Source organism: Grampus griseus, assembly GCF_964374135.1.
Source record: "Grampus griseus genome assembly, chromosome: 9".
Lineage (NCBI taxonomy): Eukaryota > Metazoa > Chordata > Mammalia > Artiodactyla > Delphinidae > Grampus > Grampus griseus.
The window spans coordinates 69,515,861-69,539,469 of NC_139003.1; the positions used below are offsets into that span (position 1 = coordinate 69,515,861).

The window sequence follows — 23,609 nt, forward strand, 5'->3', positions numbered from 1 at the left end:
GCAAAGGAGGCATAATTTTCACATAACTTACTGCAGATTTCTTTCTTCCCCCTAACAATAGATGTGTTTGAAGGGGAAAAACGCCTAATAGATTTGTTAATTGGGAATCATGTACCACAAATGTATGAGGTATATAAGAGGTACTCAGCATTTTCCTGTGATGGGTTCATACGTTTTTAATAAAACATTATGAAGGAGTTTACCCATTCCCTTGTTTTTCTTAATTAAGATATGAAGGGAGCATTTTGAAAGGATTTATGTAAACTTGAAGTAGATTTTAGATGTTTGTTTTGTTAGAAAAATAGTTGAGATGTTATAATGTGACCAGAATTTTTTCTTTATAGATTTTAATGTATTCTATGGAATTTTGTTTGTTTTTTAGTGTCAAGCCAGTCCCAGCTGAAGGAATCAAGTCGAATCCTTCAAAGCGGCATAGAGACCGACTTAATACGGAATTGGACCGTTTGGCCAGCCTGCTGCCTTTTCCACAAGATGTTGTTAATAAGCTGGACAAACTTTCAGTTCTTAGGCTCAGTGTCAGTTATCTAAGAGCCAAGAGCTTCTTTGATGGTAAGACAGAAGGGTTTAATTTTTCTACAGTCGCTTACAAAATACTTACGTTGAATACGGCTGTTTCTGCTTCTGTGTTGAAAAGTGCAAAAATTAACCTTACGTGAAAAAGTTCTGTTTATTGCTGGATAGTAAAACTTAGGTAGCAAAGCCAAATTTTTAATATTTCTGAAATCAGTTTTCCAGATTGATTCATCAAACATATGCTGCCACTTAAATAATATGTGGTGTCATTCTTTGAAAATAGTTAACACTCAGATTAAGAAGGACACTTTCTGGTTCTTCTCCTTTCTACTCAGTTTTTTAAGGTCTTTTTTTTTTTTACTGGAAAGAATAAAACACATATTAACTACTATGATATATTTTTGCTGGATTTCCTTCAATATGTTTCACAGATACATCATTTTGTTTATCCTTTCAAAGTTATACTTCTACTGCTTTATATTAACTATATGTTTGCTCCAGGAAAATGTAATTACAAATTTTTTTTCCATTGGAAAGGGCATTTTGTCACTGGAGTCAATAGAGTTGGATTTCAGTCTCCATTGTGCCACTGACAACTATTTGACTTGAACATGTTAGCATCAGTTTACTCTGCTTTAAGCTAGGGATTTGAACTAGGTGATGTTTGTTACACTTTAATTGCACAGTCTATCATAGTCATAAATTATTTTAAATGGAAGTTTTTGTTTGAAAATAATGCTTCAGTGTGTCTTCTCATGTAAAATAATTCCTCGATTTCTCTTTTGGTCTGTTTGTATGTCAGAAATAGATTTTTTAGGAACTGTTATGTCATTTTACCCATAGTAGTAAAGAATTAATGATAAAATCTCAGTGACATGTCAGTGCTCTTAAACTTTAACGTGCTCATAAATCACATAGGGACCCTGATAAGATGAAGGTTCTTATTCAGTAGGTTTTGGTGTCGCCAGAGATTTTGCTCTTCTTACTGTCAGATGATGCTGATACTGCTGCCCTTGACATATTTACAGATACTTGAATTTGCGGTTTGTGTGTAGAATATTGCAGAACAGTTACTTCCCTGTAGGTCTATGTTTAGATGGTTTGCTGTGTTTAGTCTGAGCATCTTTTTTATTTGCTGGTTTGTTTGCATGCTGTATGTTCTTCATTTTGGATTAAAAATTATATAGTTTTTTTTTAGGTGAGAAATTCTTTTATCATATTTAGAGTCAAAATATCCCTTAAAATATTTGCATTTTACAATAAAAAGGATAGCAAAACACAAGATCATGTACGAGCTTAAGTATTCAAGTTTTTGAAGAGCCAAAAAGGAAAAGGAGAATAATGGACTACCACAAAGCTGTAGTACAGTAATAAACGCCTTCAGTGAGTGCAGACTAAAGCAATAAATGTACTCCTTGGGTTTCTGATTCTTGGTCAAAAACTGCTTGACTAAATGATTAATATAATCCAATTACGAAGTTGCTTGGCTTTTTGTTGCTCCTACCCTGAGGAAACCATAATTCAAGAAGAGTCACGTACCACACTGTTCATTGCAGCTCTATTTACAATAGCCGGGACATGGAAGCAGCCTAAGTGTCCATCGACAGATGAATGGATAAAGAAGATGTGGCACATATATACAATGGAATATTACTCAGCTATACAAAGAAACGAAATTGAGTTATTTGTAGTGAGGTGGATGGACCTAGAGACTGTCATACAGAGTGGAGTAAGTCAGAAAGAGAAAAACAAACACCATATGCTAACACATATATGTGGAATCTAAAAAAAAAAAAAAGGTTCTGAAGAACCTAGGGGCAGGACAGGAATAAAGACACAGATGTAGAGAATGGACTTGAGGACACAGGGAGGGGAAGGGGAAGCTGGGACGAAGTGAGAGAGTGGCATGGACATATATACACTACCAAATGTAAAATAGATAGCTAGTGGGAAGCAGCCACATAGCACAGGGAGATCAGCTCGGTGCTTTGTGACCACCTACAGGGGTGGGATAGGGAGGGTGGGAGGCAGATGCAAGAGGGAGTCGGATATGGGGATATATGTATATGTATAGCTGATTCAGTTTGTTATAAAGCAGAAAGTAACACACCATTTTAAAGCAATTATACTCCAATAAAGATGTTTAAAAAAATTGTATAGTTTAACCATTGTGATCTGGGCAATATACACTGATTTGAGGATAATAACTTCAGGGAAGATTATATATTTAAGTGTTCATAGTAGACGCTTATGTTTTCTCTGATCTATATAAAAAGCCTTTGAATTTTCAATCTTCATGTATACCAGACCCTTCATCTTCTAGGTGAGTCACGTGATGTTCAGTGGTGTGTGTGTGTGTGTGTGTGTGTGTGTGTGTGTGTGTGTGTGTGTGTGTGTGTGTGTGTGTGTGTGTGTGTGTGTGTGTGTGTGTATCAGCTGTATATTTATTTTGTCATCGAGCTAGAACTAGGTTTCCACATTCCCTCTGTTGTTTTTGTTGACCATATCTCAGTTACTTCTCTTTTCTGGGAACCATATATATATAGCAAAATCCTGAGAACTTTTCCCTAGATCTGTGATTCTCAAAGTATAGACCCTAGACAGTCAGCATTAATGTCACCTGGCCATTTGTTAGAAATGCCAAATCTTGGGCCCTACCCTAGACCAATGGAATCATACACTCTGGTGGTGTGGCAAGTTTGGGAGCCCCCGTTGTAGATTGTAACCCCAAGGTCAATCCCAGCTTCTTGGGATGCAGTCCTGATCTTCAGCATTTATTCACATGCTGTGCTGTTTGACCTTATGATGGAGGGTTCCGTGACATGTAAGATGTGGTCTCTGTCCTTAGAGGGTTTATAGTCGAGAAGCCAGGGAGGCACTATTCCTTGACTCTGGTCAAGATGTATTGACATGATCATTTTGCCTTTTCGTTTCCTGCTCCTCTATAATGGGAAATCAAATTATATGTTAAAAGAGAAAAAAAATGTATGGGTTTTTCCCTGTTTAGAAGCAGTGGAGTAGAATTGAAGCTGCTTGGAGAATAGCCAGTGTGCCATTTCAGTATTAACATACTTACTGCTTTCTAGGCTGTCTCTATGTGTGTGAGTATGTGTATATGCTTACACACATGCATACACATACATATACATTAATATATGTATATTTAATGTAAAAAGCAGTCTCCCTCTCCCTCTCTCTCTCTCTCTCTCTCTCTCTCTCTCTCTCTCTATATATATATATATATATATATTTCATGAATAGATGTGTATCTTGTTCAATACCTCAAGTAAAAGCGATTCCCAAATCTACCTTATAAAGAATGTCATAGTGTAGCGGGGCTCATTGTGGAATTCTCACTTGTTAAAAAGTATTTTCTTGGCTTTTCATTAATAAGTTTATTTTTTATTCTGGCTCAGTGTATTCGACAGTAAGATCTTATTACCCTATTTGTGTCATTCCTTCATCAATTATCTTTACCCTATTTGTGTCATTCCTTCATCAATTATCTTTTTTTAACATGTTTATTGGATTATAATTGCTTTACAATGTTGTGTTAGTTACTGCTGTATAACAAAGTCAATCAGCTATACGTATACATATATCCCCATATCCGACTCCCTCTTGCATCTGCCTCCCACCCTCCCTATCCCACCCCTGTAGGTGGTCACAAAGCACCGAGCTGATCTCCCTGTGCTATGTGGCTGCTTCCCACTAGCTATTTATTTTACATTTGGTAGTGTATATATGTCCATGCCACTCTCTCACTTCGTCCCAGCTTCCCCTTCCCCTCCCTGTGTCCTCAAGTCCATTCTCTACATCTGTGTCTTTATTCCTGTCCTGCCCCTAGGTTCTTCAGAACCTTTTTTTTTTTTTTAGATTCCACATATATGTGTTAGCATATGGTGTTTGTTTTTCTCTTTCTGACTTACTTCACTCTCTATGACTGACTCTGGGTCCATCCACCTCACTATAAATAACTCAATTTCATTTCTCCCTACGGCTGAGTAATATTCCATTGTATATATGTGCCACATCTTCTTTATCCATTCATCTGTTGATGGACACTTAGGTTGCTTCTATGTCCTGGCTATTGTAAATAGTGCTGCAATGAACATTGTGGTACATGACTCTTTTTGAATTACGGTTTTCTCAGGGTATATGCCCAGTAGTGGGATTGCTGGGTGGTATTATCTTTAATTTTAGGTCCTTTGAATTACTGGTTTTTATACTTTAGTATGCATCAGCATAACCTCGAAAGCCTGTTAAAATGCACATTCTAGGACATGCTCTTTTTATGCTGATTCTTTGTAGGTTTATGTAGAACCCAGGAATCTGTATTTTTACAAGCATTCTAGATAAGTCTGAGGCAGTGATTTAACCTGGTTTTGATTATGTCCTGAATTATTAAAAATAAATTTTTCTTTGCCTTTAGAAAGACAAATCCAAATGTACAAAGTTTTAGAAAGACTGTAAGTGTGATTTCAGGGTAGTGTGTATTCTAAGCAGTTTTGTAGGGTTGTTCAGTACAGGAAAGGAGTTTGATGGAAGATGAGGGAAATAATGTGTGAGAAATCCCAAAGTCTTCCCCAGACCACCAGTTATCTAGGAAGGCAATGTAATATTTTGAAAAAACACAGAATAAAATTTGCACGTAATTCTTAGGACCTGAACAAGTACTAAATGCAAATGAGGAGACTTGGAGCAGGCGGACAGTGATTAGGATTTTTGTGTGCGGTTAAAACCACTCTCCCACTATTAGGGAAAGAGTAGAGCGAAGTGAAGGGAAGCTCTAAGTGAATAACAGGATGCAAACAGGGGGTGTGTGAATTCCTGCGGAAAGAACAATATAAACGAGTAATCATACAATCTTGTTAGAAAGGAAACTCAAGTTTTACTGTAACAATAGATATTTTTCCAAGAAAATACATCTATTTATTGTGAGTTTAAATAATCCAGCTTGGATGGGATCTTCTTAAACTTTGGAGCCATGACTATACTTCTAAGACTGTCTGAAAAGCAGCACTTAAGTTTCAAGTACAACATTAATCTTTATCCATTTCTAATTAATCAAAACATTCTAAAATATAACTTTGAAGTACTTGAACAAGACTCAGTCATTATGGTAAAGTTAGAAGGTGTTTCTTTGACATAATTAAACTGAAATCATTTTTTAATACATTTTGTAATTCAAGATTGTGCTGTATTCTAAATAGTGTGCACTGTGCTGAATTCATGAAGAAGAAAAAGGGGAAAAAAGGCTTCTGCCCTCTAATAGCTCAAGGTCGAGTATCTCAGAAACTGTGACAAATACTGTATGTGAAATCCTTTAAAAATGTGCACATTAAATATTTATAATGCAACATTTAGGGAGCATTTACAAGGGAGGGAAAAGGATTAGAAGTTTCACTAGTTATTAGTTTTAGTTTCAGCTGAGGAACAGTGGGAACCTTTGAATATTTAATCCTTGAAAACTCTTGAACTATATGTATTCTAGACAGTAAAGCTCAGAGAATTGTTTTTCAGTTTGTACACTCTTTATTTTACAGATGATGAAGCAATGATTATAAAATTTTCATTTTCATAATATGCTTCTTTTTTGGTGCACTTAAATATGCCATTTATTGCCTATTTTTCTAACTAGAATGGAAGGTCCTTGAGAATATTATCAATATGTTTACTGTTACACCTTAAACACTTAGGACAATGCCTGCCCCAGAGTGAGCCCTCAGTAATTATTTATTAACTTAATTGTATTAACATATCTGAAAAACAATGTGGAAATTCTAAATTATATACTTAGAAATATGGCTCTAGGGCTTAGTTTTTGACGTTAATATTTTGCTATTTCCAAATAAGCTTTCTGTTAATAGCCAGTTATAATTATTGGTTCTATCAATTATATTCTTCTCTATTTCTAAATGTACAAATGCAAGGAATGTTTGTTTTAAGGAATCAGAGCAGTAAGGAACTTTTTACATGGCTTTTAATTAACTGATTGGCTGGATCATACAGTGAAACGTGTAGAAGTGTTTAAGGATTCAGTCTTCTTTGAACTAACTGTATCACTGTGCCCTTTCTTGGTGCTTTCAGTACTGCCCCTTACGTTCTTGTGCCATCCGCTTTGCTCCTTTGCCTTCACTTTGTGTTCATTATCTTGTTCCTGGGCCTATGGTCGTTTTCTTCTTTGCTGCATGTTCCTGTTGTATTAATACTTCCCAGTCGTCTGGCAGTCTTGGTGTGTTTTTCAGTTTTGTCAGCGTAGATAGGATGGACAAATAGGTCTCTGGATTTAAAGGAAAAAAATCACTCTTTGTAAATTTGATAGATTAAAAATTCCAGAATAAGGTGATACTTTATTTTTAATTTCTGCACAATGGACACATTTAAACATGTTTAAGGATTAATAACAATGATATATTAATAATAGATTAATTGAAATTATAGAAGGTGTTTAAGTTCTATTCAGTTTCCTCAGTAACACTGTTCTTCTGTGTTACCTTCTATTCTTCCCTGCTTATTTTAACTGTTTAAAGACTTTTCTAAATTATGTATCTTTGCAGTACTTCTGTAGTGTCTTTTGTATTTTTAGGAAACAAATTTTAAAAATTCAAAATTGCTATTTTCTCATGTTGGTAATTAAACATAGTAAAGTACAAATTTTGCATCTTGATAGATTAAATCAAAGTTGAGGGGAGCCTGAAGACAGAAAATGACGAAGTGGAGCTATGACCTGGCAAGTCAGTGTGGACTTAGGTCTTGGAAATATAGACTGAAAGCCTAAAATCTTTAACATCACATTCACGCTTTTTCATCAAATTTCAAATTGTTAAAATTAAACTATCCCCTTCTAATTTAAAAAGAAAAGTAGAGAATAAAAAGAAGACCCCAGTCATAAAATGAGTTTTAGACTCACATATCGTGTTACCTTTGAGATGGAAAATATTTAATAAGTTTAAATTACTAAATGACTATGAGCAATCATAGTTTATTAAGAGAGACTTAGATTTGGGTGGTTATACATAACCCAGTCTTTGAAATTGGTCGATGTGAAAGGAAAGGGTTGTTTCCTCCTATATTGTGTCTTTTAATGCCAGAGTCAAAACAGTGGACATTGTGCTTGTTAACTACTCTGAATCAGTATGGTAATGTTTTATTCCTAGCAAAAGTAATTTCAACATGTAAAAATTTTGAATTAGATTTCATTATCAGTTTTAAAAATATTCATCATCATGTAAGGATTGTTTAAATTATTCTACTTTTCCACAGTAATCCCCAAAATTGATGAGAATGACTAATCCACGTTCTTTGTTGAGACACAGATACCTAATGAGGTAAAAAGGGCAGAAAAGTTTTCTTTCTTTGAGGTGATAGTAAATGTCAAGGGCATGCAGTGTTTGTTAATTCTGTAAAATACTCATGGTAGTTATTATACCATTAAAATAGAGTCATTAACTGTGAAATCTTTTGCATCCTTCATTAATCTCAGTCATGAGTTACTCTTCATGACATCTCTATAACTGAGATGTGCAAATTTAATTTGTGGAAAGGAAAACTTATAAACAAAAAAAAGGTGATTTTTGTGTGGGCTGCGTTAAGCCTGACAGAGGTGAGCTTGAGGATCTGAGTTTCTAATTCCAAAGTTCTGCATTTGCAACTGTCATAGGGAATAGTTCTCTGGTTATTTTTAAAACTAGGCAGTGTAGGGGCAATGAGTCACGAATCATTATAAAATGGTGATTATTTTAAGCATGTATTAAGTGTAAATATTTTACATATTGGAGTATTTTAAATTCACCAAGTCTAAAAATGCGGTGAGAGGAGAGGATGGTGAGAGTTTATGTGATGATCTAAAATTTATTCAACCTCATTGTTTACCATGGATCTTTTTTGACTTTATTTTACATTAAAAATTGTATGTGCTCTTTTCTTGGTCTTCCTTTTGTAGATACTTTAACAGTTCATTTCCAGTTCATTAGGTTTTCAAAAAAGAGCTATTGTGTTTATTCATCTTCAGCTTGTGTGTTTCTCTGGATTTCAGAGCATTATCTTGAAAAACAAATATATATGCATGTATATATATGAAGAATGAGCTTGAACAAGCAGTAAAAATGAATTAAATAAAAAGCCTTTTTAAGGGTTGATGTTTTATAAAGTTTAAGGCGTTTGTATGTGCACTTTCTTTTTACATTCACAGGGTTTGGGTACTAATTTTATCTGCTTTTTTTTTTTTTTTAATTACTATGTGTCAAGTAATTTACAAAACTTGCAGTATGGCAGCAGTTGTGATTTCTGAATCCTAGAAATGTCCAAAGTAGGTTTTGTTTGCCTAAAAGATCAGCACATTTGAAATCATCAAATAGTGTTGAGTGTCATTAACCCATGGTGTTATCCATTTTAGATGGTAATTTAGCTATGTGTTTTTTTCCAGAATTTACATTTGAAAACATGAAACTCTCCTAACATTCATGATACCTTCCATAACTAAAACTGTTAAGATTTAGAGATTCTTTTAAATTTTAATTTATGGACTTAATATAATCAAATCCATGCAGATTGAAACATGGATGGATGAAAAGAATGGTAGGACATTCTTATTGAGTCAGGGTATTGTGGTATTCAAATCCTGGCTTTTATAGTTAATAATATGGCCTCTTTGGATCAGGAATTTAATCTCTTTTCCTCAGATATCCTAACTTACAGCAGAAGAGTAAAATTCTATGAATAAGTAAAGTGAAAAAATAATTTTATGATATTTTACATAGGATACTTTTATCTCTGAGTGTTTTCCTTTGCTTTGACAAGTATTTTTTTAAAAACAGTGACAAATATATAACAGAGTTTCAAACTGAACCTACACTCATTATATCCTTTATTATATATTTTGCTTCTTTCTTGTCTCTTTTAAATTTACTGCTTTAATAGGTTTTCTCTTTGATCATTTCCTAGTGTTATATGACTCTAGGATCCTTGATCCTTAATTGCTTGGCCATGAACAGTTCCAGTTGGTCATAAATTTATGAGCTTAGCTTTCTGTTTTAAACAGGGATTACCATTGGGGGAATATTAAAGCCAGCCAACTTTCAGCAGTTTTCTCTTTTTTTTTTTTTTCTCCAGGACAGATTTTAAATGTTTGTAGTTAAATTATTTGACTTTTTGTGAGTCTTTGCTGATCTGGTTAATGGAAATATACATTTGCCATGTTATAGTGTTTTACAAACTATTTTCACATGTAATATAAAATTAATCACTCGAGGGTCTGTAATAAAACACATTTATATTACCACTAATCATTTTTATTTAGTAATTTATGTGTTATTTTTTAATCCTGCTCTTACAGCTTTTTGACTTTTTAATCAATCATTTTTAATCAGTAGCTCAAATTCATTTATTTGTTTGTAGTTGGAGATTTAGATTTTGGAGTCATCATAATGTCATTGGAATAGTATTTTAAACTATTAAGTGAATAAAATATTCCTGGGGAAAGCATATAGAATAAGAGGGAAAATACCAAAGATGAAATGCTTTAAGGATGGGCAGAGATAGAGGAAAGCACATCTCTGTGTGTGGAATATGAAACTGTGCTATGGTGATAATGAGTTTGCTCAAAGATGACTTCATTTGTCAAGTTCTTAAAGGGGCAAAGAGAAAATTGCACATGAAAGTGTAAACTAAAGTGAAATTAAAGTCTACAGAAAAATAATAATACTAGAGGTGGTAATTTCTGATTCTTGGTTGTCCATAGAAGACATAACGCCATTCAGGTGTCAGCCGTGGGAGGTTGAGAGAAAGAGACAGTCAAACTGGATCAACTTAATGAACCTAGAATTGTCTGTATCGAATTCTTCTAGGCTTAAATTTGCCCACATGATGTGGGAGTGCCTTCATGGTCAGTTTTACAGAATATTCTGTTGCCTCCTACATTTTTGATAGTGTCTAGTTTCAAGTGTCTAGTCTCTGTGTTACAGAGGCAGCTTCCCTCTCTTTGTCCTGGCCCAGGAGAGGGAGACTTTGTCATGTAAGGGGCGCACCAGCAGGCAGGGGACATGGGGGTAGTTCGGTTACTAACCCTGTGGCTTTAGATTAGACCTTTGTCATCACTGTTCCACAGAGTCTTCATCTTCTCAGCATGGACAGTAAGAATGCTTGCCTGCCTGATGTTTTAAGTGTGTAGTGGGTTTATCCTAAAAAGTAAGATCTTTGTGAACCACAGTTATAAAATTTAAATTGTATACAGTTGACCCTTGAACAACACAAGGGTTAGTCGAAAATTGGCATATAACGTTACAGTTGGCTTTCCATATCCATGGTTCCTCCATCTCCAAAGTTCTGCATCTGTGGATTCAACCAATCACGATCATGTAGTGCTGTACTATTTACTGGAAAGAATCCACATGTAAGTGGACCTGCCCAGTTCAAACCCCATGTTTTTCACAAGTCAACTGTACATACAGAATTTTTTGTTATTGCCCTGTGTTTCAGTAGTAAATTATGTGGTTCTACTTTCATCTTTATAAAATTGGGATTAGAATTACCTCCTGAAGACATATTAATAATGAACTCTTTAAGCAGAGGAAAGATAATTTTAGAAAGTATGAAGGAATGAGATCCAGAACATTTGTGAGTTATTTCCTAAATCCTGATTTTCTAAGTCACTAGTTCTCAAAATGTGATACCTGCCCCTCAGCATCACTTGGGAACTTGTTAGTAATGCAGACTGTGGGGCCCCATCCTAGACCTACTGAGTCAGAAATTCTAGAGGGTGGAGTCCAGCAATGTGTTTCAGTAGCCTTCCAGATGATTCTAATGTCTATGAAAGTTTGAGAATCACTGCTCTGGCTGATTAAATTTTCCTACTTAGAATGCAGTTTTAATTCCACTCTTGTTTATGTGGAAAGCTAAATGCAACTCATTCCCCACTGAAAAGGTAAATTAATTGCTCTAGTTGGTTTCATTAATTCAGAGACCTAACATATCGTTACAGTAGAATTGCATGTAACTAAACGTAAAACTGGAAAAATGTTGAGTAACATCTTTGGAAGTTAGTTTCCACTTAATCGAGAGTGAGAATAGATCTAACTTTTAAGGATTTTTGCAGCTTTAGAATGATGTGTTTCTTTAGATTTGCTAAAAAGACAGTAACTGCCAGTTATGCAACCTACATTCATTCATAAAGATATAAACTAACATGTGCCTTTTTAAAACCCGAATTTACTTTTTTTCTGCCTTGGTGAGTAGAAACTTCTAGGCAGAAAAAAATCTGTGAATATCATCAGAAAGCACTGAACTGTGTACACCTAATCTTTGTCTCCTGAAAACTTAGAATATAACATAGTTTTTTAAAAAAATTTTCGGTTTCTTCCTTCTTTCCCTCAAAAGGACAATGCTTCATTTACCAAACAAACAAACAAACTTGATGTTACTGAAGTGAAATATCTATCTATTACCTCAAAGGATCTAGAAGGAACTCACTTCAGGTACACTTATATATGATTGGAAATTATTTGTAAATACTCATCCATACTAGACTGGGGATGTTTTCCGTATATTCAAGAAATACTACATTACTTAACCCTTTCTAATTTATAGATGCAGTTGGTTGAATTTCATAATAGGTGATAGCTTTGCTCTCTTTTATGCTTATACGAATGTGGGAATGGAATTTAACTTTTCCTACCAGAAGTAATAAAGGGGGATGATAAACATTATTGTAAAATAAATTGAATTTATGTCAACAATTAGAGATTAAAAAGCCTTATGCTTTTTCCTGGCAAGACATTTACCATGTCATCTTTCTGTTTAAATGCCAACTACAGTAACAAAATACAAAGTATAGTTTACCACATGCCAATATTTGTTCCCCGTGAATTTCTCTCTTGAGAAATTCAGAGCATGTTTTTTGAAGAGGAAATATTTGGCTTGTAGGGAGAAATGGAAATCTGAGCTTAGATGTATAAGGAAGGAAAGTGCCGTATTAGGAAACATGGATATGATTAAATGCATGTGGGAAAAAGACTTGAATCAGTTGGTAATAATTATATGGGTAATATTATAATCTGATAATGCTGTGATATATTTACACTCTAAATTCCATTATCAATTAAATTCTTGTTTAATTGCATCATTGATCTCTCAAAGAACAAATAGTTGAAATATTTTGATGGTTTATTATCTTAATATTCCGCTGAATGCTGAAAGTCAGAGCCTTACACTTTGGAAGGTGTAAGCCTTACACTTTGCACATGTGGGGAGGATTTTAACAAATGTCTCTTCAGTACGGCCAGTGTTTCTCGAGTAGCAGAACTGGCTTATGACTTATTTTCAGATATTATATTTTGTTTCTATGAACTGCCATGTATTTAATTCCAGGGGTGTAATGATTAAAGTGTCTTCTGTATCTGATGATGCATATAATTTTTATAACAATTTACATGTTTGAAGTACCTTCAGATTTATGTTGCACAGTCATCATAGCAGTCCTGTTAGACACTCTTTAATGCTCCCTGTTTAGAGATGAGAAAACACTCAATTATCCCTAGTTTGCAACTTTTAGTGTCAGCTTCCATAATGGTTTGAGGGTGTGTAAACTCAGCATATAGCCCATTTTCTCCATCCTTGACTGTCAGTTATAGATTCAGGCATTAACCCAGGTACTCTACATGTTATTTTAGCTCTCACAAGAATTTGTCTCCAGAGGTATCACTGTCCTAATTTAAAGATGAGGAAACTAAAGGTCAAAGGTGGTTAGCATGGGAGAGAAGTCTGGTAGGTGATTAATAATAGCTCATGCAATTAGGATTAGGCTACCTGGGTTCTTACCTAGGCTCTACCACTTAAAGCTAGAACCTTGGGAAAGTTTCCTAACCTCCTTAAGTCTCAGTTTCCTAATCTACTGAAAGGACAGTAAGGCCAGTTCCATAGAACTCTTATGAAGATTAAATAAACAAGACGTAATACATGGAGACTGCCTGGCATACAGTGTGGGCTCTAAGTATCACATATTATTATGAAGGAAATTATTTAAGGCCACTCAGATGGTAGGAAGTCATATCCCCACATCATCTTCTTACTCTTTTATTGCTTTCTGACCAGGGCAAGAAATGTATATGTGAAAGTGAGTAGTATTAATTAATACATCTTCCAGTAACTTTAAGAAGGGAGAGGTGGTAGGTATGAGATCAAGAAGTAGAGGACAAACTTCATGGAAAGGCAAAAATTACATAGTTTGGGTCAGGTGGCTAGGACATAAAATAAGTTTTCTAAAAAGTCATATTAGTATTTTTTAGATGAGAATGGGAAGGAAGTGCACCCTTCCTCGACTCATCTTCGCACAATATTTACTTGAATTCTTAACTGATTAATTATTAGCCTTAAACAAGAGAGCAACAGAAATACTTGTTTGCTTGTTTTTGGAAGAACCCTCCAGTGGTCCTTCCCCCAAATGCATTTACCACTTTTCCTACTTAAGCAGTAGTTATACGTACGTATTAAACATTGTCCCTCTAACATTTAGAATTGTAAGCATTGTTGTTTAGAAAGAATTTATTCTTTTTCAAGTTCCTCTGATACTTTAATTAAATTCCATCCTGGTACTTAATGTTTTTGACATTCTTTACCAATATTTTTGACATTCTTTTCTAGTTCTTCATTTCCATAGCTTATATGCCCTACTTAAAGGCAGAGTCTGTCTAATGTCTAATTACATTGGCTAATATCCCCAATACAAGACCAGAAACAAATTGTAAGTTACTGAGATGAATGGCCTCTTTCATTTCTTATTCAGCTTCTCAGTGGTCCAATAACTCTAGTGGGAACTGACATCATTCCACTGATTAAAAGTTAACTTTAAAAGATTCCTAATAAGAAAATTTAGACGTTGTAAATTTGACACAATATCTATCCATTTTTAGGATGACTTTGCTTCTTTCATAATGTCGGGGTTTGGGTTTTGTTGTTTTCTTTCTTTCATAATGTCGGGGTTTGGGTTTTGTTGTTTTCTTTCTAATAGCAAATCTTATTGATATTTGGTATAACTCTTAAATTGTGCCTCGTACTGGAGCTTTTGGAAAAGTAGGAGAGTGTAGTTAACCCTTACATTGTGAGGTTTTAATGCGTTCAAGCAAATGTGGCCACTGGAAAGCCAGGAACAACAAATCTGTCCTTTACTTTTCAACGAGAAAAGATTAAGCCTTTCCTTTGGTCTTGGTTAACTGTTAGATCAGTTAGTTTACCTCAAACTATATTTTGGCCTAAAGAAATCTGTTCTGTGGCCTTTTGGAATTGTTATATTCAGAGGCCAGGTTTTTGGCTTCTTCTTTCAAAGAGATATGCTTCAAGTTCTGCAAAGGCAAGGACTTGGCATAAAAGTCCAGTGTGACACATGCACTGCTGGTTTACCAGAAAATATGCTTCACACATGAAAATGTTTTATATGTGATGCTTTGCTCAAACTGAGAGAAAAATCTGGTTATTAATATATCTCCAGCTTATCACTGAGCCAGATTATCCTTAGCGCTTAAAAATCCAATGAAATAAGAAATCTTAAAAGGAATGTCACAGTTGGTTTGGCTTAATGGTTTCTCTTATTTTAAATATCACAGGTTAAAAAAAGATCAGAAAAATAGAAAGATGGTGTAATAGTGTGTCTACAAGTTTCAACTTTATAACAGGGCAATCTATGAGCTTTGGGAAATACTGCTAATAATTAAAGCTACCAACTAATATTGAGCTGCTCTACGTCAGGAACTTCACATATATTCTAATTATTCTTCACAACGGCCCTGCAGGGTGTTTTTGTTTGTTTGTTTGCTTTTTCAATTACCACTTTACATATTAGGAGACAGGCTCAGAAAGCTCACACATTTAGGAAAAGGCAGAGCTGAGATTTGAACTCAGCTCTGTCAGATACCAATGTCCATCCACATGTTTTAACTGAGAAGACATTTGAGAGTGCTTGGAAAAATGCTAAATAAGTAAATGGTAACAATTATTATTTCTATTCAGCTGTGCTGCCTCCCAGACTATAAATGCATGCACACACACACGATGTGGAGAGAGATGGGAAGGTGGGGAGATGCAGCATTACTGCGTGGTACCCTCTATAGTAAGCATCCCACCATCCTGTCAGACTCCCATTCACATATGCAATCCATAAGCAACTAGAAGATGATAATGAAAGAGAAGCCACATTACAAGGTGTAGTAGTACCTAGGAATAGACATAAAAATACTTTTTTGTGGAAATCTTCAAAACATTCTAGTGGGACAAAAAATACAGACTTGAACAAATGGGAAAACATACATGTTCTCAGATTGATTCAACATCATAAAGACATTAATTCTCCATGAATTGACCTATAAATTTAATATGAACTTAATAATACTACTAACAGTTTTTTTACCTTAAAACTAGACAAGAGGATCCTAACCTCAATGGACATATATTTCTTAATAAGGCATTTGGTTGATTCTTCTCACCACCCAGTAGTTCACAGATGTTAAGATAAATATGTAGAGACATACTAAAAATATTTTTATAGGTTAGGTTGTGAGGAACCTTATTCTCCTAAATAGATAAGAACTGCAGGAGTGTTTATAGCAATGTCGTGGCAATTCTTTGAAACTCCTTAAGTAATATGCCAAAAATCATATAGTGAACTCATCAAAAATTATCTTTAAGAATCTGTCAGGGACTTCCCTGGTGGAGCAGTGGTTAAGAATCTGCCTGCCAACGCAGGGGACACGGGTTCCATCTCTGGTCCGGGAAGATCCCATATGCTGCGGAGCAACTAAGCCTGTGCGCCACAACTACTGAGCCTGCACCCTAGAGCCTGTGAGCCACAACTACTGAAGCCCGCGCTTAGATCCCATGCTTAGCAACAAGAGAAACCACCGCAATGAGAAGCCCGCACACCAACGAAGAGTAGCCCCCGCTCGCCACAACTAAAGAAAGCCCTCGCAGCAATGAAGACCCAAAGCAGCCAAAAAAAAAAAAAAACACCAGAATCTGTCAGCTGACTGGAAACCACCCATTGGCAAAGGATTGTTCACTTAGTTACTGTAGTACCAGTAGATACCAATTTTTCAAATTATCTCTGTGTTTGGTGTACAGAGGTTTTTTATTATAGCTCTTTGAAACTGCTTATTTTAAAAACCACCTATACTATATCATTGTTTTTCCCTTTTTTTCATAGTTGCATTAATGTCCACCCCAGCTGACAGAAATGGAGTCCAGGACAACTGTAGAACAAAATTCAGAGAAGGCCTGAACTTGCAGGAAGGAGAATTCTTACTGCAGGTAAATTGTAGTAAATATAGTTCGTTTTCATTAGGACAGTTATAAATGGAGAATTAATTAACAGCCTTTTAATTATCCCCAGTTTATTTAGGACTCACCCAGCGTTTCATACCACTTTCATCTGAAGTACAATAGCGGTATAATGTTAGTATTGTACATGAAAAAATGGAATTTTATGAAGCATATTTATTAGAAGTCTAGTTATCACTTTCCATGTTGCATTTCTTTAAATAGCAAGAACTCCTAGATTATTTTAAAGGTTCTCATTTAAGACACTGGATTTATGTATATGTTTTGAGGAATATAGCTCCATTAAAATAATTGTATTTGTTAAATAGTTTGAAATTGTTCTTAACCTGAACTTTATTTTTTTCAATGTGTTCTTATAATTATATTTTCTTTTAGCAGCTGTGTGTGACTTATCACCTTGCTACAGATTTTTTTCAACAACCGTCAGCCCTATTGTCATGCGCTAGAACTTGGAGAGTTTCTAGTAGATTTGTCTATAAAAGTATTTTAAATCTTTTCCAATTTTTCTTTCTTTTGGATCTGATACAATGCTCGATTCTCAGTTAAAATTCTCAGGTATTTATCTTATTAAAGAAAGATAGAATGAAGATGTGTGCTATAAAGAATATATATATATGTATAACTACATCACTTTGTGGTACACCTGAAACTAACTCTCAACACTGTAAATTAACTATACTTCAATTAAAAAAATGGTAAAAAAAAAAAGAAACTAGTTAAATAAAATAAAACAGAAAAGATGTGTGCTATAATCTGCGCTATTACTATTACATAATAATTTTCAATTCTACCCAGTGAACTGAGTGGAGAACTTAATTTGTCATTGTGACAAAAAGTAGCCATAAGTTTCAGTAACTCCATTCATTCAGTAAATGCTTAAGTGTAACCTAACAATTTATAAGATTTTATTATAATTTTGTAATTGTGTTCATATCCCTGATACCGAAAATTAACTTTTGCTTCCATTATGTTAGAAAAAATTAAATATATTCAACCGTGAGTTGTCCTCCTCCTGCCTCTAGCTGAGGATTTTTATGTATATTAGCTGAAACGTAAAGACCCCTTATTCAGGTCACAGGAAGCATTCTAATAATTGCTGCTGAATGTGATTAAACATGCATCTTAGTTTATGTAGTAAAGTAATAAGGAAGTTCTTTATCTCAAGTGAAAATAGACAAATGTGGCATGCTTAACACTTGTTAAACTGCTTTAAATTATGGGCCAGTGATTATTTTTTAACATCTTTATTGGAGTATAATTGCTTTACAATGGTGTGTTAGTTCCCGCTGTATAACAGCGTGAATCAGCTATACGTATACATATATCCCCATATCCCCTCCTCCGTGCGTCTCCCTCCCTATTCCACAACTCTAGATGGTCACAAAGCACCGAGCTGATCTCCCTGTGCTATGCAGCTGCTTTCCACTAGCTATCTATTTTACATTTGGTAGTGTATATATGTCCATGCCACTCTCACTTCATCCCAGCTTACCCTTTCCCCTCCCTGTGTCCTCAAGTCCGTTCTCTACGTCTGTGTCTTTATTCCTGTCCTGCCCCTGTGTTCTTCAGAGCCATTTTTTTTTCTTTTTAGATTCCATATATATGTGTTAGCATACGATATTTGTTTTCCTCTTTCTGACTTACTTCACTCTGTATGACAGTCTCTAGGTCCATCCAGCTCACTGGAAATAACTCAATTTCGTTTCTTTTTATGGCTGAGTAATATTCCATTGTATATATATGCCACATGTTCTTTATCCATTCGTCTGTTGATGGACACTTCGTTTGCTTCCATCTCCTGGCTATTGAAAATAGTGCTGCAGTGAACATTGTGGTACATGACTTTTTTTGAATTATAGTTTTCTCAGGGTATATGCCCAGGAGTGGGACTGCTGGGTCGTATAGTAGTTCTATTTTTAGTTTTCTAAGGAACCTCCATACTGTTCTCCATAGAGGCTGTATCAATTTACATTCCCACCAACAGTGCAAGAGGGTTCCCTTTTCTCCACACCCTCTCCAGCATTTATTGTTTGTAGGTTTTTGATGATGGCCATTCTGACTGGTGTGAGGTGATACCTCATTGTAGTTTTGATTTGCATTTCTCTAACGATTAGTGACGTTGAGCATCCTTTCATGTGTTTGTTGGCATTCTGTATATATTCTTCGGAGAAATGTCTATTTAGGTCTTCTGCCCATTTTTGGATTGGGTTGTTTGTTCTTTTTGATACTGAGCTGCATGAGCTGCTTGTTAATTTTGGAGATTAATCCTTTGTCAGTTGCTTCGTTTGCAAGTATTTTCTACCATTCTGAGGAGTGTCTTTTCGTCTTGTTTATGGTTTCCTTTGCTGTGCAAAAGCTTTAAGTTTCATTAGGTCCCATTTGTTTATTTTTGTTTTTTATTTCCATTTCTCTAGCAGGTGGGTCAAAAAGGATCTTGCTGTGATTTATGTCATAGAGTGTTCTGCCTATGTTTTCCTCTAAGAGTTTTATAGTGTCTGGCCTTACAGTTAGGACTTTAATCCATTTTGAATTTATTTTTGTGCATGGTGTTAGGGAGTGTACTAATTTCATCCTTTTACATGTAGCTGTCCAGTTTTCCCAGCACCACTTATTGAAGAGGCTGTCTTTTCTCTACTGTATATTCTTGCCGCCTTTATCAAAAATAAGGTGACCATATGTACGTGGGTTTATTTCTGGGCTTTCTATCCTGTTCCATTGATCTATATTTCTGTTTTTGTGCCAGTACCGTACTGTCTTGATGACTGTAGCTTTGTAATATAGTCTGAAGTCTGGGAGCCTGATTCCTGCAGCTCCATTTTTCTTTCTCAATATTGCTTTGGCTATTTGGGGTCTTTTGTGTTTCCATACAAATTGTGAAATTTTTTGTTCTAGTTCTGTGAAAAATGCTGTTGGTAGTTTGATAGGAATTGCATTGAATCTGTAGATTGCTTTGCATAGTATAGTATAGTCATTTTCACAATGTTGATTCTTCCAATCCAAGCACATGGTATATCTCTCCATCTGTTTGTATCATTTTTAATTTCTTTCATCAGTATCTTATAGTTTTCTGCATACAGGTCCTTTGTCTCCTTAGGTAGGTTTATTCCTAGGTATTTTATTCTTTTTGTTGCAGTGGTAAATGGGAGTGTTTCCTTAATTTCTCTTTCAGATTTTTCACAATTAGTGTATAGGAATGCAAGAGATTTCTGTGCATTAATTTTGTATCCTGCTATTTTACCAAATTCATTGATTAGCTCTAGCAGTTTTCTGGTAGCATCATTAGGATTCTCTATGTATAGTATCATGTCATCTGCAAACAGTGACAGTTTTACTTCTTCTTTTCCGATTGGGATTCCTTTTATATTTCTTTTTCTTGTCTGATTTCTGTGGCTAAACCTTCCAAAACTGTGTTGAATAAGAGTGGTGAGAGTGGGCAGCCTTGTCTTGTTCCTGATCTTAGTGGAAATGCTTTCAGCTTTTCAGCATTGAGAACGATGTTGGCTGTGGGTTTGTCATATATGGCCTTTATTATGTTGAGGTAAGTTCCTCCTGTGCCTACTTTCTGGAGGGTTTTTATCATAAATGGTGTTGAATTTTGTCGAAAGCTTTTTCTGCATCTATTGAGATGATCATATGGTTTTTATCCTTCAGTTTGTTAATATGGTTTATCACATTCATTGATTTGCATATACTGAAGAATCCTTGCATTCCTGGGATAAATCCCACTTGATCATAGTATATGACCCTTTTAATGTGCTGTTGGATTCTGTTTGCTAGTATTTTGTTGAGGATTTTCGCATCTATGTTCATCAGTGATATCTGGGCCCATGATTTTTATTTTTCCCCTAGAATGTTTAGAAAAATTGTAAACATATCCTATGTCAAGGACCCAGAATAAAAATATACTGTTGCAAAACTAGTGTTACCTTTTTAATTTTCTGAAGATTGGAAATATTTAGGTATTTAAAATAAGTGGTCTTGTCATTAATTCTGTTGGATGCCATTTGTATAGTATGTGATGCTTCCTCTCTAGTAGGAAGCATCAGACACTATACAATTTGCTTAGGGCCATACCTCTTATCACTTATGGAGCAGATGAACACATTGTAGATATGTGAAAATGGCATCTTTCATTATACACAGTTGCCATGATGGTATCTTACTTTATATTTCCAACGTGTGGTTATCCCCTAGTTATCACTTAGAGGCAGAGGATGTTTCCAGAGGTACAGTATACCATTTGGCTTGAAACTTTTGAAACGAAATCTTTTCCTTTGGTTTTAACAAAGGAGGCACATGAAGAAAATGTTACAAGATGTTTAATGAAAGTTTAAAATATTTATTTTCTTGATTAGCTTAAATTTGTTACTGTTTTATGAGGAATAAAAATAAAACAATAAAATAACCTTTTGTATCATCTCATTATCTGTTATTTGCTTTACTTGTTTATTTTCTTATATTTAAATATGTTCTATCCATTGCTACTTAATACTGTGCTTATTAATATCTGTAGCTTCATTTTTGAGATAACAGCAGTTGAAATTATAAATAACAGTACTAATTGCAGTTTATTTCTCTTATTAAATAGTAAGTGAAGCTCAACATGATTTTCAGATAGAGAGATAGTTGTGACTTAGACCAAAGAATAATAATCTCTTTTATTAATATGTAATTACCAAATTAATTCCTTCTTTTAGTTTACTAAGATAAATAATTCAGCACAAGTAATAACCTTGCTCCACATGGTATTTAAGATCATTTAATATCCATATAATTGGTATGTATATATTCTTTTAAGATTGGTATGTATATATTCTTTTAAGAGGCTTTTTGTTTTATTTCTGACAATTAACGTTTGTCTAAAAGTGCTTATCTGTCATACCCTAAATTATCTTTGTGTCACCTGGCATGCACTAATGAGCTTATTGTACAGTACTAAATTCGTTCCACTGTTCGAAAAACATATTCTACAAAATAATATGCATATGATCAATGGATACTATTTTCTAGAAGGAAGACATCTGCAAGATAAAAAAATGCAGTAATGGATATATACTATTACTGCCAGCTAAAACTTAAGAATACTCAATTTGGGGGGTGTTAATCATTAAACATTTAAGTTCTTGGTGGGTGCCTTCGCCATTTTTCATCCTGGGGAAATTGCCAGGTTTTATAAGGCATAATATCTAAAGTCAAGGATCTTACATCCCAGTTGTGATTACATGAGTTATAGGCATGCAACAGTTGGTGATCAGTAACACTTAAAAGCAGTAGATCGTGATATAATGTTAAGTGTGCAGGCTTTAGAGCTAGACAAAGTTTACCTTCTGGCTCAGCTTTTTCCTAGCTGTATGGCCGTGGGCAAGTTACTGTGCAGCTCTTTACCTCAGTTTCCTCGATTTAAAAACTGGAATATGACACCTACTTCAGTGGATTGCTGAGGGAATTAAAGTACTTGAATACGTTAAAAAAAAAAGCATTTAGAAGAGTGGCTGTTAAATAGTAGGTGCTGTTTGTTGTCTGCATAATTAAGTTCTCAGAAGTATATTATAGACCAGGGATCTTGAAGGTGAAAGGACTTTGAGGGAAAAGGAAGACAGTCACCATATTTCTTTTACCTCTTCTAACACTGAGGGTATCCACAAGACTGTGTGAGCATCATAAGCACAGGCGCAGTACCTTCTTCAGTTTTGAATCTCAGTACTTAGCATGCATCCTCTTTGGTATGCAATATTTCATTAAGTGTTGAATGAACTACTTGCTGTCGTTTATGTATCTCTCTATAGTTCACAAAGCATGATCATGTAAATCTTTATCTGCTCATTTCCACAACCTCATATTATAGTAATGGTGCCTTACGTGAATTGAGCGCCAGCTCTGTACCAGGCACTGTACAGTGCCTGTTTTTCAAACAATGACACTAAAGCTTAAAGGGGTAAATAACTTAATAAAACCACACAGTTAGTGAGAAACAGAAGAATCCAGTCCAAATTCTGACTCCAAACTGTGTGGTTCTTAAACTAAACCATTCCACGTCTCATTTTACATGAAGAAGAGTGTCTCAGGAGGGTTTAACAATGATCACATAGCATAGAGTAAAACAAGTACTGAATTAAACTCAAGCAGGAAATAAGGAGGGCTTTAGAATTAAAATATGTGATCACGATTAATGTTTAAGTTGATCTAAATACTTTTATTACCTTAGACTATAGAGATGTTAACATTGGACTTGAACCACCACTAAAAGAATAGAAAAAGAGAGGATAACTTCTAAACTAAAAGAAAGAAGGAGTAATAAAAAATAATTGGCCCAAAGCAGGCAAAATGGAAAGAAAAAAGCAGCATAGTATAAGTGGAACAGATAAAAATAACATCTATAAAATGATAGCTTTAAACCTAAATATATTAGTAATTATATTAAATTTAAATGGACTATATTTGCTGTGTACTTGTCTTAACATGTATTCGTTCTACATGTGTATTTTATGTAGAGTCCATTTGTGTATTCCTTTTCTAATAAAAAGTTTTTAAAAGTTTTATAATACTTTGAGAGCATCCACATTTCAAACTGTGTCAGTGCTTAAACTATCTTTGCACAGAGCTTTTCTTCTATCAAATTTTTTTACGGTTCTAATAAACATCTTTACACACTATCTTCCTTTAAAAGCAGTGTGACAGATTACAGTAAATGATGTGTATACAATTATATTTAAAGAACATGTACAGTATATTTAAAACAAAATCTAAAGCAT

General features: G+C 34.7%; 1 protein-coding gene across 1 annotated transcript in view; it reads left to right on the forward strand.

Annotated features, from left to right (window-relative positions):
• Positions 1-23,609, forward strand: part of AHR (aryl hydrocarbon receptor) — a 50,184-nt gene that overhangs the window by 10,374 nt on the left and 16,201 nt on the right. The window contains exons 2-3 of the mRNA XM_082661924.1: positions 383-570; positions 16,724-16,827. Coding sequence (XP_082518050.1) covers positions 383-570; positions 16,724-16,827 — 292 coding nt within the window. The remainder of the gene's footprint in view (positions 1-382; positions 571-16,723; positions 16,828-23,609) is intronic.